General features: G+C 35.4%; 1 protein-coding gene across 1 annotated transcript; it reads right to left on the bottom strand.

The window, feature by feature from the left end:
• Positions 1-471: 471 nt before the first annotated feature.
• LOC143204530 (sphingomyelin phosphodiesterase-like) lies at positions 472-19,156 on the bottom strand. Its single transcript, XM_076417106.1, has 11 exons — positions 19,001-19,156; positions 15,991-16,110; positions 13,498-13,661; positions 13,294-13,437; positions 10,852-11,085; positions 7,808-7,980; positions 7,559-7,753; positions 7,338-7,508; positions 2,908-3,085; positions 2,653-2,843; positions 472-728 (listed from the first exon to the last, which is right to left on the bottom strand). Exons 1-11 carry the CDS (start codon positions 19,068-19,070, stop codon positions 584-586), a joined length of 1,785 nt encoding a protein of 594 aa, XP_076273221.1. The 5' UTR covers positions 19,071-19,156; the 3' UTR covers positions 472-583.
• Positions 19,157-19,297: the final 141 nt, after the last annotated feature.

The raw sequence follows: 19,297 nt of genomic DNA on the forward strand, positions 1-19,297 counted from the left end.
AGTCATTGTCGATGCCCCATATTACGTGTCCAATAAACTGATTCAGCGTGATATCCCCATAGAATCCATAACGAGTGTGATTCGGAGTGTTAGTGTGAAGTATTCTGAAAAAATATTAGCAGACTATTAACCTAATGCACTCGTCAAACAGTTAAATGTGCGCGATGACAGTGAGGTCCGTAGGCTCAAACTCAAATTAGCATACGAACTGATTAATATACATATAGAGTGAGATTTAATAATCTCCAGAGTAAGCTAGAATAGTTTTAGAATAAGTTAGGATAGAGTTTAAAATAAGTTAGAATAGTATCTAGAATAAGATTTAGATTATAAGTCGTACAGTAGATCACTTACTGAAGTGATCGTCTACATGTCAGGATAGTTATATTATATAACAGAAATCATATAATAAAACTTATAGCCCACGGGCGATATAATTAAAAAGACTTTCATATTAATTTCTTAATTTAATTGGATCAATTCTACATATGTTTTCGATATTTATGTGTTAATTAACTAAAAACTTTTAAATAAACTTATTTATAACTGTTTGATAATTTCTTCTGTATCAGGTTTCATTTTTTTAGCTTCTGTCGAAGATTTTCTGCAACTCCTCGCACTGGGTGGTATCACCTACTTTACTGACTGCTATTTCGCACAGGTAATTTGACTTGCAACTGTCATCACAACCACCATCTATGGCCAAATCGGAGTTGCGGTATCTTAATCTGAAAATAATAGAATAATATATGTTAGTAAGTTGGTAGACGGTGTAAATTGTAGTAGTATCCATTCAGTAATAAGTGATATCCAGAATATCTCAGTATAGAAATGATAAATTTAAAAAAGGTGCAAACATTGGAATGGATGCATTGGATTCCAAAAGAAAGGTTTCTCCATTGAACTAAACCATTCATTGAGCCATCATTTCTAACTTCTTTGAAATCGGTGAACAGCTGCTCTTCAAATGCGTATCTCATCGATGCGAGAATGTGGTAGACAGATGGAGCACGGTCTGGCGAGTACGGCGGGTGTGATAAAACTTCCCATTCAACTGATTTCAACACTTCTTTGAGTGGTTATACTGTATGAGACAGTTCGTTCATACTGTAAAATTAGTATATCATGCTTTTGAACGTTGCTATTGACGTTTTTTGTTCAATACACTGTTCAAATTCATCACATGTTATCGGTAGTTATCAGTGTTTCTGAAGGTTTCGGTACTTCATAATATATGATACCGACATAATCTCAAATTATAAGATTGCATATTTATGGCAGTATTTAAGAGATGTCTTTAAACCTTTCCCGCCTGAGCTACCTCAAGATGACGAAAATAAAATTACTAGCTTCCGAAATTCGCCTTTTCAAATGGATTTACTATATAAAAATTCATTGTCAAATAAGCTCAACAAATAATAATCCGGTAATGTAATAAATGTAAAAAGGCACTTGGATATGATCTAATAACCGAAAAAATATTACAGGAACTACCAGAAAAAGGGGTTAAATTGCTAATATTCATATGTACTGCTATATTACGAACTAATTATTTTCCTAGTATCTGGAATATAGCTCAAATAATAATGATTCTCAAACCAGGGAAAACACCAGAAGATGTCATCTCCCACCGACCTATAAGTTTATTACCGATAATCTCAAAAGTTTTTGAGAAACTGTACATAAAGAGGTTAAATTATAGTGTGGCGACCGCCACGACCCTTTAGGCCACCACCAATTCACCATCAACAACTACAAAGGTTGGCAACGCCGGTGGATTGGTACCATGCAAGTTCCAGGGTATAAAAGACCACCACGACGACGTCTCGCTCTCTTTTCTTTTCACCGTCCCCTTGTAACAGTACCACTTCCAGAGCGCTACCGTACTTCCTTCATCTTAACCTAATATCCTGTCAATCCTCTCATCGACCACATGTATCAATCGTAAGTTAAAATAAACAACTTTGATTCAACCAGTGTTTTTAGTTCCCGTGCAAATTCCTTCCAAAAATAGTAGTGAGTGTTCTGACAAATAATCGCCGCGGCAGCCACACATTTCGACCGACTGACCGACCCGACGAACATTCCTACAATAGAATTATAGAAAAAAAAATCATTCCAGAACACCAATTTGTGTTGATTGACACCAATTGCATAGACTTGTTAACAGAATTAACATGTACCAAACGATATTGTTGTGCTACGTTCCTAGACATGACTCAGGCTTTTGATAAAGTATGGCACACAGGATTGCAGGTTAAATTAAAGAAACTTCTCCCTCATCGGATAATGAACTACTAAAATCTTATCTCACAGATCGTCATTTTACAGTAAAACAAAGTGATGAACATAGCGAATTACATGCAATAACAGGTCAATTAAAATGTCCCCGACCTGACACATAGATGGTGCTACTACAATTAAATCCGATGTTTTTTAGTTAGCTCTAACCCTCAAAAGATGCGTGTATAAATTTGACAGCTGTCGGATCATTCATTTTGAGTGAAGCAACATGGATAAAAATGAATTTCGTGTGTTGATGAAATATGGCTTTTTGAAGGGAAACATACAGTTAGGAAAACATTAAGTGATTGTTTCCTTTCGGTTTTTTTCAAAGTTTAGCATGAAGTTTTAATAACTTTAGGTACTTACATGTGATAGTTGTACAATAAACTGTGGTTTGCTGCTAATTTCGGCATAAATTCGCTGAACACAGGAGGAGACAGACTACTGACACCGTACTCCTCTCTAAAACTGTACAGTTTATACCAATTTGGCGTCTGGTTTCCATTTTGATTCGCTTCCGTCAAGTTAAATGTCCATTCGTCAGTATCCAGAAGATCCTAAAAGGGTTCAAGTAAAATATATGTAATGATATCACGAAAATACGTCGGTTTCAACGCTTACAAAACTGGCTTCATCGACGTTTAGTATTTTGAAGCTTGGATTCGAACGATCTGGCATCACGGAGGCTCCGTTTATAGCTATGCTGGTGACCTCTGAGGTGTTTTTCGAGCTGTAATAGACCATGAATTGATCATGGTGGGTATGACCGTTGAATTGAGCACCAATAGTACCAGAGAATCTAAAAAACAGTGATTTTTAACATATTTATAATTCAATATAAAAAACAAATTTAAAATGCGTAAAATATATAACGGAACTACCCACGCCTTATCGCTTTCTCTCCATTGAGTGCTTATTAAAATAACATACGTAAATCAAAAGAATATTATATGCTTTAAAATGATTTAAATCAAAACCGTCAATTGGGGCATTGTCTTAATTAGAAATAATCTGCTATGGTCTTAATACTAAATTGAAAACTGACTTATTTCAATCAACAACTAGGAAAAGGCGGTAATGTGATCAGTAGATATATAGGAGAATATTTTCCACGAATGTGGAACGTGGAGAATGTTGACGGTGATTTACCACTTATGAGACACTTTGGTATTTTCTACCGGAAACACTTTTCGTTTGTTAGAATAACATTATAATAAAATTCTTTCAACAAAAATCTGAATTCGTTTCTTGTTTCACAAATAACGAGGTATAACGTCGTTGGGCCCAGAAGGCTAACCACTACAGGCTCTTTGAAGTTAAAGCTGATTTTTTCTCCTCTCTTTGCATTCCTTCCCTTCGCGACCATTCTGTAGCTTTGAATCGAATGAGCTCGCACGGTCACTGTAAGTTTTGTCACCGTGTGAGCAACGACGTGTCACCAAAAAAAAAAACGACGAGTTGATGATTCGGAACAGTGTTTGAAGATGACCAAGCGTAATGAACTCGAGTTTTTGCGTCGATATGTGACAATGGATGACACATGGCTCCATCATCTCACTCCGAAGTCCAATCGAGAGTTATACGAGTGGACTGCACACGATAAATCCGCTCCAAAGCGTGGGAAAACGCAACAGTCAGTTGGCAAGGTTATGGCGTCTGTATTTAGGGATGCGCATGGAATAATTTTCACTGGCTACCTTGAAAAAGGAAGGACCATCAACAGCGACTATTATATAGCGTTATTGGACCGTTTGTAGGATGAAATCGCCGAAAAACGACCACATTTGAAGAAAAAGAAACTGCTGCCTCACCAAGACAATACACCGTGTCAAAAATCCATGAATTGGGCTTCGAATTGCTTACTCATCCACCGTATTCTCCATATCTGGCCCCCAGCGACTATTTCCTGTTTTCAGATCTCAAAAGAATGCTCGCTGGGAAGAAATTTTCGTCGAATGAAGAGGTGATCGACGAAACTGAGGCCTATTTTAAAGCAAAGGACAAATCGTACTACAAAAATGATGTCGAAAAGTTGGAGGATCGCTATAATCAGCTATAGTCATTACCTTTGAAGTGGATTATGTTGATTAAAAAAAAAAATTTTGCCAAAAAGAAATGTGCTTTACTATGGTAGGCCGGGAACTTTTGAATTGACCTGTTATACAGCCGATCATAGAACCTTCTCCTTTTTCGAAGTCGGTTAAAAATAACCAAAACCGAAATGATTATATCGTCTTGGTCTTAACAGTTTAATAACCATACGCAGATTCTAATCTGCATAGCCGAAATAGATTTTAAATCGAAAAAATAGCGATAAATCAGGCAATATATTCCCGTAAAATACTACTGTTTGCACAACGTTCACCCTCAAACACAACGTTTATGTCAGGAATCGATTTATTATCGCGTCCACAGTCGATTTTTCGGCACCACTCTTCCGGCCGATTGTGTTCATCTTGTTTTCTTAGTACTTGAAATATTATCACTGATTTTTTCGCTTTGCCGATATCTAATCTACAACCGAATATGTACGACATATTAAAATGAACGGGACTTATGAGAGGATAATGTAATCAATGGATGAACCGTGATATCATAACACATAATTTTCATACCGAAATACGAGATCTGTATCTTTAATCAACGCTAACAGTTGAAACATTTAATAAAAAGCCCACACAAGTTTCGAAAAGAATATGGTGCTCGATAGAACTCTTTCATATTGAACACTCTACAAATGGTATACAGAAGTCATTTACTTTTTATTTAGCTGGCATATTCAAGTCATTGTAAACTGTGCAATGACCATCATATTTTAAACGGATAACTTCATTCCTAAAAATGTCCCTCGTGTTTAAAATACCCCAAGTTTATCAGATAAATATCAGACTGTAAATATCAGACTAAACAGATGAATTGTAGTCTTGATTGTAACATTTCTACATCTCTTGTACACTTTCCATCGTAGAGAAACATAAGCTCTTGCAGCTTGATCTATTCGGCTTATTATTTCAGCTGTAGATGTCCTTTCTTCTCCTTTTTTACAGACCCCAAGTACTTCAACTTCTTGTCAGTTATTAACACTTCTTTTTTACATTAATTTTCGAAACATTTATGTGAAATGCGAACTATATCATGAAGTATCTAACAAGTCTCTCCATAAACTGACAGAGTACTAGAATCTTATCTACATAATCTCGACTTGGTATAAATCCCATCTGTACATCTCAGCTTAACTCTTGGCGAGCTCTTTGAGAGGTAGCACAATACTGAGGTGACCAAGAACATCAACAAAGTTGAATTGTTGTCAGAATTAATGCCCAAGAAGGCCAGCCAGAGATCTGATTACTAAATTACTACTCAAATAAGCAGGATATTAGTGGAATAAGCAATAGGAATCCCTTCTTTTCCCTTAAGCGAGCTTTTATTGGTTCTTATTTTTTGAACGTGTAGTTTATGAAAACATAGGAACTATTATTATACTATAAAAAAAGCTAAAGCACGTGTAGCATAAGGATATGTACTGGGGCCAATGCTTTATCTACTCTACATTTGGGATATACATTTGCTGATGATAAAGCGATTATAGTTGTCGGAGACAATAGTGAAGAGGCCACACGAAAATTACAACAGACAAGTGACAATATAAATAATTGGACGGAACCAATAACATTAAATAGTACCATCCAAATCATTCCATATAGTAACAACGCTAAATATCTCGGAATGAATCTTGATGAGTTTTACTTCGCTGGAACGATCATATAAAGAAGAAAAGAAAAGAATTACTGAGTATTGGCTAATTGGAAGAAAATCACAATTATCAGTAGATAATAAATTGCTATTATATAAGCAAATTAGCGACCCGCCCCGGCTTCGCACGGGTGCAATGCTGATACTAAATTAAATACACTACAGAAAAAATATGAACGTTGTATATAAAAACATAGCGGCCCGCTCCGACTTTGCACGGCCATAAAATATATATGCTTATGTCACTCAATGAAAACATGATTAGAATCGATCCAGTATTTTTGGTTCATTCATTACTGCCCTTGGCCTGCACGCATTAAATTTGGAGTAAAACAATTCCTCTTCCCCTATACTTACTATGAAGATTTCCTGCTATCTTTGGAATATCTAAATTCATACAATTTTTATTACATTACACATTTTTAAACGCAAATTTTAAATTTGTAATATCTCCGAAAATATTTGTTTAATTTACATGCTGTAAGGAACCATATTGATCTATATTAATTGCACACTGTATTTAAGGTACTTAATTCGATAAGGATTAATGCCGTATTGCTTAAAATAGCTTCGTAAATAAGCCATTTTCTCACGTAAAAAGTAAACAATAAAAATGGTTAATGTGGGTTATCCCTAAAAGATAAACATATACCATCGCGGACTTTTTTGTAGACCTTTTTATGGTGTACAATACTGTAGTACATTAATTTGATCTAACTCGTAGGGTTAGGCAGCGTTTTTGCTAATTGCTAAATAAGCCTAAAAAAATAGGTTAATTTACGACATCACGTTAGAAACCTCTAAAATTAGCAATGTTGCCTTAGTATATTATGCATGTATTATACATATAAACTTTCCTCTTGAATCACTCTATCTATTGAAAAAAACCGCATCAAAATCCGTTGCGTAGTTTTAAAGATTTAAGCGCACATAGGGATATAGGGACAGAAAAGGCGACTTTGTTTTATACTATGTAGTGATACTGAGACTATATGGACCTACAGAGTTCAATTATGGGGATGTTCTGCAAAGACTGAGGGAAGACTCCATTCTCATGAGAATATTGAAGTATTGCAGCTTTTTGATACCACCAGAGCAGTACATAGACTATAAAGAATCAAACCATTTGATCTTGTGTAGTGAAGTGCTTAAAAAATACAGCAGTGACATGTATAAACGTTATTTCACCAGAGACTGACATAGGGCCGATGGGTCCTCCTAGGATTGTAGATTAGTCGGAAACGATTAGTAACAATCTAATAATTAAATAATAAAAAAAATGTTATATCATAATTCACCTATCTATTATTCTGTGATATTCTCTGCTCCATACTTGTAACAGATCGGCCTTTCCACTAGGAATATGTGAAAGGATGTGAACAACTTCATTGGCGTCTTCAGCTTCTTTCAGTGTTTGTGCCAGCCATGCTAGTTGGCCGAAGGGATCCACGTCATCATGAATAAGCCACCTACATACTTAATACAGTTATCTTAAGTAATTTAGTGGAGGAATACATACCAGTTCATTATATAAGCGACGTTACTATTTACGACCACAATTCTTAGTCCCTCTCGTGGTGATACGGAATAGAAACCTCCGCGCATCAACGTTCTTTTTGCTTCTTTGGGCAGCCATTGTGAGAACTCGGTGGTTATGAGGCGGTATAACCATTTGCTGGATATTTTTGGATCGAGGTCTTCACCAATTGAGTATCTGCGGTGTTGGTACTTCGGTTAGATGGGCGTTTTACGTGGAAGTGATACTCACTCATTCAAAGGTGACGGTTCATGATTACCCAGAGCTGGGTAAATAGGAATGTTTTTGAAAGCTCGCTTCATTTTTCGGAACAAGGACTTCATGGATTCACTGTTGTTCTCGATGGACGTTTCCCAAACGCGATGGGCTACCGCATCTCCGGTGAAGTACACGTAATCGAACTCCTGCAAAGTTATAATAGTTTCTTTAAAATATAACTGAAGTTTCTAAATTGAACAAAAACATATTCGAATGCGACTGCTGATAATTAAAAATATTTTGTATATCGTTTCATTAGTGTGGATTGGATTTAGAACTAGGCCAGAATAGTATATACTATTCAAAATATAGGCTCAAAAACTAACAGGTCAATTGAAAAGTCCCCGGCCTATCATAGTAAAACACATTTTTTTGCTATAATTAGTTTTTTTATTCAACATTATTCCTTTTAAGGATGATATACTGATTATAGCGATCCTCCAACTTTTCGATACCATTTTTGTAGTACGATTTGTCCTTTCACCTCTTCATTGTCTTCGTGAAGTAGCACTTTTTTTCTTCAAATACGGCCGTTTTTCGGCGATCTCGTCCTTCAAATGTTCCAATAACGCTATGTAATAGTCGCTGTTGATGGTCCTGCCTATTTCAAGGTAGTCAATGAAAATTATTCCGTGCGCATTCCAAAATACAGACGCCATAACCTTGCCAGCCGACTGTTGCGTTTTCCCACGCTTTGGAGCGGGTTCATCGTGTGCAGTCCACTCGGATGACTGCCGATTGGACTTCGGAGTGAAATGGTGGAGCCATGTATCATTCATTATCACATATCGACGCAAAAACTCGGGTTTATTACGCCTGATTATCTTCAAACACTGCTCCGAATCATCAATTCGTCGTTGTTTTTGGTCAAAAGTGAGCTCGCGCGGCACCTACTTTGCATAGAGCTTTCTCATATCCAAATATTCGTGAATGAGATGATGTACACGTACAGTTGATATTTTTAAATTGTCTGCTATTTGATTCAATTTCAATTTACGGTCATTCAAAATCGTTTTGTGGATTTTTGAAATGTTTTCGTCGGTAACAATCTCTTTTCAAAATTTTCATAATTCACAAACTAATGATCCGACAGTTGTCAAATCTATACACGTATCTTTTGAGTCTTTTCAATTGAATTGTTAATTTGCTTCAATTTTTTTCTCACCTCAACGTAAATTCAACTGAATGTTACCTGGACAGATTGGTCTTTTACCTGATATACTTCGTGGATGTTGCTGAGTTGCATCATAGTAGAATAGTCACTTTTGTTGATGATGCTGTTATAATAGTTGTAGGTAAAGACTACGATGATGGAGCAACTATCAAGGAAATGTAATGGAGAAACACTTTGAACTAGATTAAACTTGTCCACGTCAATTTTATAAAAGGAGAAACATTTTGTAGCGACCTTGAGGGATGTCGAATTTTACATCTTGCAATACCGGCCTTACAAAATACCCAGAAAAATAATCCTAGATGTTGAAAATGTGCGGGGTGTCAGCAGTAATGACCAGAAAACGATAACAAAAACTTTCCATCCCTCAGACGTTGATCTCTTATATTATTGAAGGGTATTTTGTATCATTCAGTCCCAGAACCATGGTTCAGTTCAGACCTGCCACCATCAACTTTCCAAGCGTCCTTCAGGTATCACTGTGCTGCTCTCTCTTTTTTCTACTGTATTTTCTTTATATTATATAACGTCCATATCCATTCAAATAATCATCACTGTTTTATTTTACTCCACCTCCATTCACTGAGCCATAAATACTCAAAATTCTGATTTTAATACAAGAAAGTAGTAATTTAGGAGTGCATAATATTCACATCATTGAAGAAGTAGTTTTTCGGACTGTAATTTTACATGACAATAAACAGTTGATAAAAGAACCCCCCATTGTTATGTTAATTTTTTTCAGGCATTTTCACAATAACGTTTTAAATTTATGACGAGGGAATAGACGAAAAAAGAAATTATAACAGAAGAAGTTAAATTTAGTGTTAAAACATCTCAGACGATTTTCTGACATTATCATGTTAAAACGAACCCAGTAATGTGACGTTTTAACAATAAAGTGCTTTATTTCGACCGATGGAAATCATAGCAAGCAGGGGGGTAGTCTCGAACGTTCGTTTAAACGAGGGTTTTTGTAATATTCTTCGAAAAGCGAACGCTGGGTTTTGTAATTTTGTCCCGGCTATTCTGGGGGCAATTTCTTCGACTACATATGAACGACGTTATTATCAGACAGAATATATAGAAATAGAAAGCTCAAAATGACAGTTGTCGCTGGATCGCTGGACGGCTTGGACCTATCTTTTAGAATCATTTTTAACGCTAAATATGATATATGTATAAGTTTCCTTTTTTTAATTAAATAATTTTAATTGTAATAAATTCATCACAGCAAAAAATTGAACCGAAATCAAAATATAAATAAGGAATTCACTAAAAATTAAAAAATAATCACCGACTTTGAAACGAACACAGTTGGTAATAATTAAAATAAAATTGGTAAATAGATAAATAGGTTTAGGTAGGTATTAAGCTAAATTGTGTGTATATAGTAGAATATAAAATACGTGTAGTAGGTAGGTTAAGTAAGATTTTGTTTATTTTTATAAAGTTCCTTATTTATTTTTTTTACTAATAAAATGGAGATCTTAAGCTAAAATTAGAGTGAACAAAGCAACTTATGGGCCAACCTTAACATTCGGTTATGAGACGCTTTTAAGAGTCAGAGGTGTTACAAAGATGGACAAGATGAGAAGCAAAGAAATAAGAAAATACCTCAATATTTAATCAGTATGGAAGAGATAACTCAGTTGGTGGGGACACTTGTAGCACTTTTTTCTGCACTTATGAATATTTATTATCTATAACTGAGGTTAATTATTTAATGATCTATAATAATATCTAAGAAAAATGGTTACGAAGAAAATTACTCAACGTATGAAGATTTTGGGATGACGTTTGATACTTTAACTTGCCTTTGATTAATCAATGAGATACTTACAAATTCTGCTGCTTTTCTGATAGTTTCGTCAGTCAGTGCTTCGGAGGTGTCAGCTTTCTCGTATTCGGACCAGTATCCGCAAGCTGTTCCTGCATCTGGGTCACCATCTGGTTGGTCGTATTGGCAACATAAAGGTTCATCGCAGTCTTTCAGTTTTCCTTCTTTATAGAGCGGATTGTAATGAACGTCGGAGATGTGAAGGATGTTAAAGCTCGTCTCTGGATTACTTAAATTCTGAAAATACAAGCTCTTATTACTGTTATTACGTCAATATGATTTTTTAACGATATTTTTGATATTATGATAACGTAGCATTGTGTTTGTAATTACAGCGGTCCCTCAATATAACAGACACAATATCAGTTGCTTGAAAACATAAAGTGTATATTTAGTAGATAACTAATTTAAATAAATAAAATATTTATTAACTTTAGAGTACAGATTATTCAATGCATTTTCTAAGAATAATATCGTTCAATAATTATTTTTAAAGGAAAATTATTTGAATGTCCTAAGCAACCCTTAGTTCACTGCTGAACTAAGATGTAGTTACATGTCAACTGGAAAACCAACTTATTGGCCGACTGATCAACAGACCCGTTGGATTTCTTCATAGTAAGAAACATAATATCAAACTATATATATGTCGAAGAAAATTTTGAGCTAAGTTCAATGATTCTGATATTGAGCGAAAATATAATAAGAACAGACTGGGAAGGATTTGCTGAAGAATTGAACAAACGAATTCAGCTAAATGTACCCCTCAGGACAAATGAACAATTAAATTTTGAAGCAGAAAAATTCGTAGTAGATATTCAACAAGCTGCTTGGAATAATACTCCAGAAATAAAGAGTAAAATTAAAGGAATTAATTATCCAAAAGAACTGAAGCAAATGGTAGCTGAAAATCTACACGAAAAAAAAACACATGAAAATAAAAATATTTTAAACAATATAACCCAAACACTGAAGAGGGTAATACTGAAAATTAAAAACAAATCCATAAATCATCTGAGAAACTTAACAGACGATAAAAAAACTGATTATTTATTTTCATGATCCAGTCACAGCATTAATAAACCTACAAACCCACTTGGAGCAAATACAATTATGGTTGAAGACATGGCGCATTAAAGCCAATCAATCAAAATCCACGCATATAACGTTTACCCTGCGTAGAAGAACATGTCTACCAGTGAATATCAATCATCGTCAACTCCCCCAAGCAGAGCATGTTAAATATCTTGGTAGCATTTAGAACGACGCCTAACCTGGAAGACGCACATACTCTCTAAACGGAAACAACTGGGACTATATTAAATGTATTGGCTCATCGGGCGCAAATCCAAGTTATCATTAGATAACAAGGTATTGCTGTATGAGTCTATACTCAAGCCCATTTGAACATATGGAATCCAACTATGGGGTGTGCCATTGTTGGATATTCCTCTAGAACCAAAGAGTGTCAGTGCATCCCAATGTACTCGCTAATCAGCTAAATATGCGACGTGATAGTGAAGTGCGTATACTAAAACGTTTAACACCACCTGATCTGATTACCGGACATATGTAGACTTTAGAATAAGCTTTAGAATAAGACTAATTAATTAAGATAATATTTTATACAGAAGATTGCTTAATGAAGTGATTTTCTATATGCCATGTATATATAATATAGACATAAGAAATACTTATTGCCAATAGGGCAGATTGTGGACTCACGAAGAGTAATTAAAAAAAATTATCTTCATTATACTGAAATTAACAGTTTAGGGATTGAATTGGACAGTGAGTCGTAAAGTTAAAGTGACTGAAGGAAACTTTCAGGACATGTGATAATGCTGTGCAGTGCTGGAAATTCCTGAGACAGAGTGATGAAAGTGGAAATAACTAAACGTATGTACATAATTAATTGAATATAACTATAGAAAATGATATTGTAGTAATTGTTCAAAATTAAACAAAAGCATTAGGTTGGAACGTATAAGGAGAGAATGAATATTAACTGTTTTGTAGATGTGGTAAATGGATTAGACAGAATCCAGTGCTTAATTTTATGAAGAATGGTATACACAGATAGTAGCAAAAAGAATAAAATATACAGCGAAGCTAAGATGGAGGTGAAACTAATATTTTTGTTTAATTAATTTATTTAGATTAAAATTTTGTTGTATGTCAAAGCCAAACTGAACTAAAACTCAGGGTTGATGCGGCAACATTGTGATGTTTCGACATCACAAATATCCACGACTCATTACTAAAAAAACTTTGAATAAACTATAGTTCTTATAATAAATGTTATCTTTTCGGCATATAATTAATATGATATTTGAATGAGTCGAAATAGTTTAAACGCCAATATTAGGCATGACTTAATTCTTACAGATTTTTTTCAATTACTTTTTAATAACTCTCTGCTGTCGGCTAAGATATGTTACTTACTTTTCTGGGTACGGTCTCTCCTTCGGGAATGTCGACGGTCCATTCGAATACGGTTTTATCGCAACCATCGTTCTGCAGTATTACGCTGCATATCCTCTCGCCTTTCAGGTCCGGATTGGCCCGGATGATGTAATCGAAAATGTCCTGAAACGTGCCGCGTAATCAAACAATTTCGGTCTTCCTTTGACGGGCGTTCGAACTTACGATGTTCCTCTCGATTACACCTCGGCAAACTTCTCCGGTTTCGATGCCGAGCAGGGTACAGACTCCGATAGCCTCCAGCTCTATCGCGTCCAGCGACATGTTCAATCTCCATTCTAAGATGAGAGCATCGGCACCGATGACGCACAGGTCACAAAGTAGAGCATCTGAAATTTGAGATATTCCCTTTGATAATTGTTAGAGACGATGAGAACGTTACTCCTATACCCTTATATCTAAAGAGATTAAACAAATAAGTATTGGCCATTTAATTCTGTACTTCTTGCACAACTTTCAATCAGTTTATGGATGACATCCCAAAAAAACTATTTGTGTTTGAGCAAAACCATTCATCGAGACATTTTTTAATTTCTTCGAAATAAGTGCTGCTCTGTAAGCGCGTGTCCCATTGATGCGAAAATTTGATAATAAGACGGGGCAAGGTCTGGAGAGTACGGCAGGTGTGATGACATGTCCCATCCAAGTTGTTTCATTACTTCCTTGACTGGTTTTACTTTATGAAACGGCGCATTATCGTGCTCTAAAATTAACAGATCAATTGAAAAGCCCCAGGCCTGACACATAGATGGCGCTACTAGAATTACATTCATATGTTTTTTAGTTAGCCCTAACCCTCAAAAGATTCGTGTATAAATTTGACAGTCGTCGGTTCATTAATTTGTGAATTATAGCATTTTGAGTGAAGCAACTTTTGTTGCTGTGAAAAAATTGATAAAAAGGAATTTTGCGTGTTGTTGAAATATTGTTTTTGAAGGGAAAAAATACAGTTGAAGAAAAAACTTTGCTTGATGCGGAGTTTCCGGACACTGCCCCAAGAAAATCAATCATCAAGGATTGGTATGCTAAGTTTAGACGTTGTGAAATGAGTGAACGCAGTGGACGGCCCAAAAGAGGTTGTTACCGACGAAAACATTTAAAAAATCCACAAAATGGTTTTGAATGACCGTAAATTGAAAATGAACGAAATAGCAGATATTCTAAGGATATCAACTGAACGTGTACATTATATCCTTCACGAATATTTGGGTTTGAGAAAACTCTGTGCAAAGTGGGTGCCGCGCGAGATCACTTTTGACCCAAAACAACGACGAGTTGGTGATTTTGCGTCGATATGTGACAATGGATGAAACATGGCTCCATAATTTCACTCCGAAGCTCAATCGATAGTCATTCGAGTGGACTGCACCCGGTGAACCCGCTCCAAAGCGTGGATAACTGCAACAGTCGTCTGGTAAGATTATGTCTGTATTTTGGGATGCGTATGGAATAATTTTCATTGACTACCTTGAAAAATGAAGGATCATCAACAGCGATTATTACAAAGCGTTATTGGACATTTTGAAGGACGAAATCGCCTAAAAACGGCCGCATTTGAAGAAAAAGAATGTGCTGCTTCACCATGACAATGCACAGTGTCACAAGCCATTGAAAACGATGGCAAAAATCCATGAAATGGGCTTCGAATTGCTTCCTCATTCACCGTGTTCTCCAGATCTGGTCCCCCAGTGACTATTTCCTGTTTTCAAATATCAAAAGAATGCTCGCTGTGAAGACATTTTCGTCGAATGAAGAGGTGATCGACGAAATTGAGGCCTCCTCTGAAGTAAAGGACAAATCGTACTACAAGAATGGCATCGAAAAGTTGGAGGATCGCAATAATCAGTATATCACCTTTGAAGGGAATTATGTTGAATTATGCCAAAAAAATGTGTTTTACTATGGTAGGCCGGTGACTTTTCAATTGACCTGTTAATTTACTGTGTCTTCGTGCCTTTTCTGGACTTTTTCGATCAATTCATGGTTCAAATTGATCATTTGTTGTCCGTAGCGATCACTGTTAACTGCTTCATCATATTTCAGCAGTTCATAATACGCCACGCCACTCTAGCTCCACCAAATACAGAGCATTGTCTTGGAGTTCATCGACCGGTTTTGCCACGTGATAATCAGGATTTTTTGCTCTTACGCTTTTCAAAAAAATCCACTTTTCATCACCCGTCACTATTTGCTGCAGACATTACTTATTATAATACCTTTGATGCAGCATATCACTATGTCACTCTCATTTAATTGATACGGCAGCCATCTTCCCATCTCTTGGATTTCCCCCCCTGCTCGTTAATCGATCGCTAATAATTTATTGGCCCACATTTAACGTTTGTGCCAATTGTTTTTGAGTTTGGGTTAGGTCTTCATCCGATAACTCTTGCAGTTTCGCATTTTCAGACTTTCTCGGTCTATCAGAACGTTCTTTGTCTTGTACATCGAAATCATCATTTTTAATTTTTTGCGACCCGTGCAGGAAAATCCTAAAATACTCTTACCACAACCTTAACTTCTATTCCTGAATTATATTCTAGAAGTGGTTAAGATATATAAAGAAAAGAAAATAATTAAACTTAATATCGCAAAAGAAACTGTAAATAAATGCGGGATTTATTAATTTTATGGAGAATGTATGAATAAGATACTAACCTTTTAATTCTCCACTATATTGCATATGCTGTATTTCTCGTAGAACTTGGTGGTGTTCTTCAGATATTAAACGGCTTTCGTGGAACTGTTGGAGACTATTTTTGTACGTTTTTAAAACATCTGAAATACGGTATCATAGTATGGATAAAACTAATTTTTTTTGAATGTAGTATTAAGTTTGTTCGTTGAGTTAGGTAAATGCAATAATATTCGTTATTTTGAATATAAACAGCAACATATATAGAAGAAGAAGAGATAGAGAAGGGAAGGAAAGGAAAATTAAAACAGTTAGATTGTGAAATCATTGTTTTTATATAAGTCAAAAATAGACTACTAATCGAAATAACAATTAATTTCTTCAGGGCAGCGCCCAATATTTAAGAAGAATAAATATATCGCTGTATGTCATAATAAATCTTACTAAACACTAAAAACATTTTGTTACAAAAATAAAAAAATATGCTTAGATCGAGTTGTAGTCAACATCTTTGTTTGTACGTACATTTATAGATTTTATTCACGTCAGTTTTCTCACCAGTTACCTTTATTTAACAATCTATGGTAACTAATGACGACGTAGAGATCAGTTTAGTCCTCTTAGTTTAGCCAGTCTAGTGATTGGTAAAGTATTTCTTATCAGACTAAGTCTTCCGACTAACTTACAATTTGTCTCTATGATAACTTAAATCTTGGTATATAACTAGGAGGACCCATTGGCCCTATCTCAGTCTCTGATGAAATAATGTTTATACATGTCACTGCTGTATTTTTTATTATATCCATCTCACTACACAACACTACATAAGATCATATTGTTTGATTCTTTTGAGTCTGTGTCCTGTTCTGGTGGTATTCAAAAGTTGCAATACTTTAATATTCTCATGAGAATGGAGTCTTTCCTCATGCCCCCTTGCAATTCTCTTGATTTCTTGACTGACTGTGGGTATGTGAAGGTCTCGATGTAGGTAGTCAGTCCTGTAGTATTTGGGTGCGCCCACAATGTTGCTCAGGACTTTGTTCTGAAAAATTTGTATTTTGTTTATGTTACTCTTTGCAGAACATCCCCATATTATTTAATGTTATTGGTGCTTCTATGGTCTGATTGAAAGTGAACTGCATATGCGCAGATTTACTTTCGTTAATTTTTATTTTCCAAGCTTGTGTTCAATTATTTATATTGAAACTTGCCTGTTGTAGTTTCCGTGTGGTTTCCTCACTATTGTCTCCGATAGCTATAATCGTAGTATTATAAGCAAATCTAGCCATCAAAATATTCTCTGTTTGTGGTATATCACAAGTGTAGAGTAAATAAAGCATTGACCTCAGTATAGTTCCTGGTGGTACACCTGATTTAGCTTCTTTTATTGTAGAGTAAGCTTCTTTTTGTTTAACTCTAAACATTTTGGCTGTACGATTTTAGTAGTTCGGTGTGTAGTTTTGGTATGTCTCTGTAGTTTATGAACAACGCCTTCATGCCAAACCTTATCGAAGGCTTGTGCTACGTCTAAGAATATGGCTGAGCATACTTTTTTACTTTCGTAGAATAATATCTGTTGTTCTGTGGACCATTTCCATTATTGCCTACAGGTCAAAGTGTGTCCACTAGGTTACACCCTTGCAATACCTTATTCTGAAATACTTCAATCTTATCCCGGGTATAGCCCCACCATACTACCCCACCCTATACTATACGACCCTGTTGGTTTGAACACCTTATTGTAGATCAGTATCTTGTTGTGAATTGGTATTTCGATTTTCTTCCATGGAGTCAATATAGCTGTTCATATTTTATTTTGACTTCAGCTACTTTCTTTTTGACTTAATATTTAGAACTACTGCTACTACTTTTTGATTACTGCCGTGCCTAGATATTTAGAACTATTTACACATGGTACTATAGCACCATTCAATTTCAAGGCTTGTGGGTTCTTTGTCATCATATTGTTAATCATAATCATAAATCCATAGTCAGCGCTCAAGGAAAGTATCTACTACCCAACCACTGCTGTTGGTGTCGCAGGATATCGAACATTATTCTCGAAATCTCGCCATTGCTGATAAAGGGCTGCAACCATTTTTGATCTATGTCTCGTTTGGACGCGTCAGATTATTCTATCCACAAAGTAGATTTGTTCTCAAACTATGCACTGATTGTCGCATCTTAATTGACTTAAATGACTTCATTTTTAATAAGATCTTGGACAGATCTTCAGCATAATATGTAGAAGACCCCAAAGTTACAGTCACGCTGTAGTAGATCAAGATCATAGATAGCTATCTTATGAATAGAAGAATTCGATAGAGCAACATATTGTTGACGATGTGGATGATTTGCTTAAATACCGAGTTTCTAAATTAGTGCTATATAGGGACTATTTCAACGCCTTAGAAAATAAGCTGATTCTCTGACCTTACTCAATACAAAAAGACAGTGACTTGTTTTTGTTGGCTATTATTACTCTAGCTCTCAGGTAACAGTAGTAACTGTTAAATCAAACACATACAGGGTTACAATAGCCGCAATTTATTGTCCTCCAAGATACAATCAAAAAAAGGAAAATTACTTGAATATCCTAAGCAACCTGGGGAAAAATTTATAATTGGAGGTGATTTCATTGCAAAAAATACAAGATGGGAATCCAGAATGACAACAACTAAACGAACTGCATGAGCAGCTGCTGAACTAAGATGTAGTTACATGTCAACTGGAAAACCAACTTATTGGCCGACTGATCAAGAGAAAACCTCAGACCCGTTAGATTTCTCCATAGTAAGAAACATAATATTAAACTATATATATGTCGAAGAACATTTTGAGCTAAGTTCAGTGATTCTGATATTGAGCGAAAATATAATAAGAAAAGAATGAAACCCAGGGGAAAATCAGTTGTTGAGAAAGATTTGAAAAATTTTCAAAAATCAATACTATTACAAATTAATTTACAGTTACATAATTTTTTGGTAAAAAAACATGGATTTATAAAAAAGGAAATTTAAATCGATTTCTTACCTTTTCCATCGGTAATGGAGACGCAAGCCATACCCAAAAGTAAAATCGACAAAACCCCGAACTCCTTCATGTTTATTCTGGAGCGTATAACAAATGAATATCGCTCTGCCTAAGTAGAAACTATATATAAAAATGTTCTAAATTTCTTTAACAGAGATAAGATTGCTTCGTCGAGTATCGTTGGAATTTCTAAAATGGTTTTCCACTCCATTATTCGCAAAAGCAATCCTAATATTCCTGATAAGGGCCGAGCTGATTGACTAACACTTAAAACAAACGAAAGAGAAACGTGTTTCG

This window comes from Rhynchophorus ferrugineus, unplaced genomic scaffold, assembly GCF_030347505.1.
Source record: "Rhynchophorus ferrugineus isolate W39M unplaced genomic scaffold, kcgeb_rfMv2 rfM11, whole genome shotgun sequence".
NCBI lineage: Eukaryota > Metazoa > Arthropoda > Insecta > Coleoptera > Curculionidae > Rhynchophorus > Rhynchophorus ferrugineus.

Excerpts from the sequence above, each read along its gene's own strand:
- LOC143204530 (XM_076417106.1), bottom strand. The coding sequence starts at position 19,070 with ATGAAGGAGTTCGGGGTTTTGTCGATTTTACTTTTGGGTATGGCTTGC. Across the intron at positions 11,086-13,293 it reads GAGAGACCGTACCCAGAAAA|AATTTAAGTAATCCAGAGAC; the intron begins GTAAGTAACATA and ends TTGTATTTTCAG. Across the intron at positions 2,844-2,907 it reads ACGTCGATGAAGCCAGTTTT|GATCTTCTGGATACTGACGA; the intron begins GTAAGCGTTGAA and ends GAACCCTTTTAG.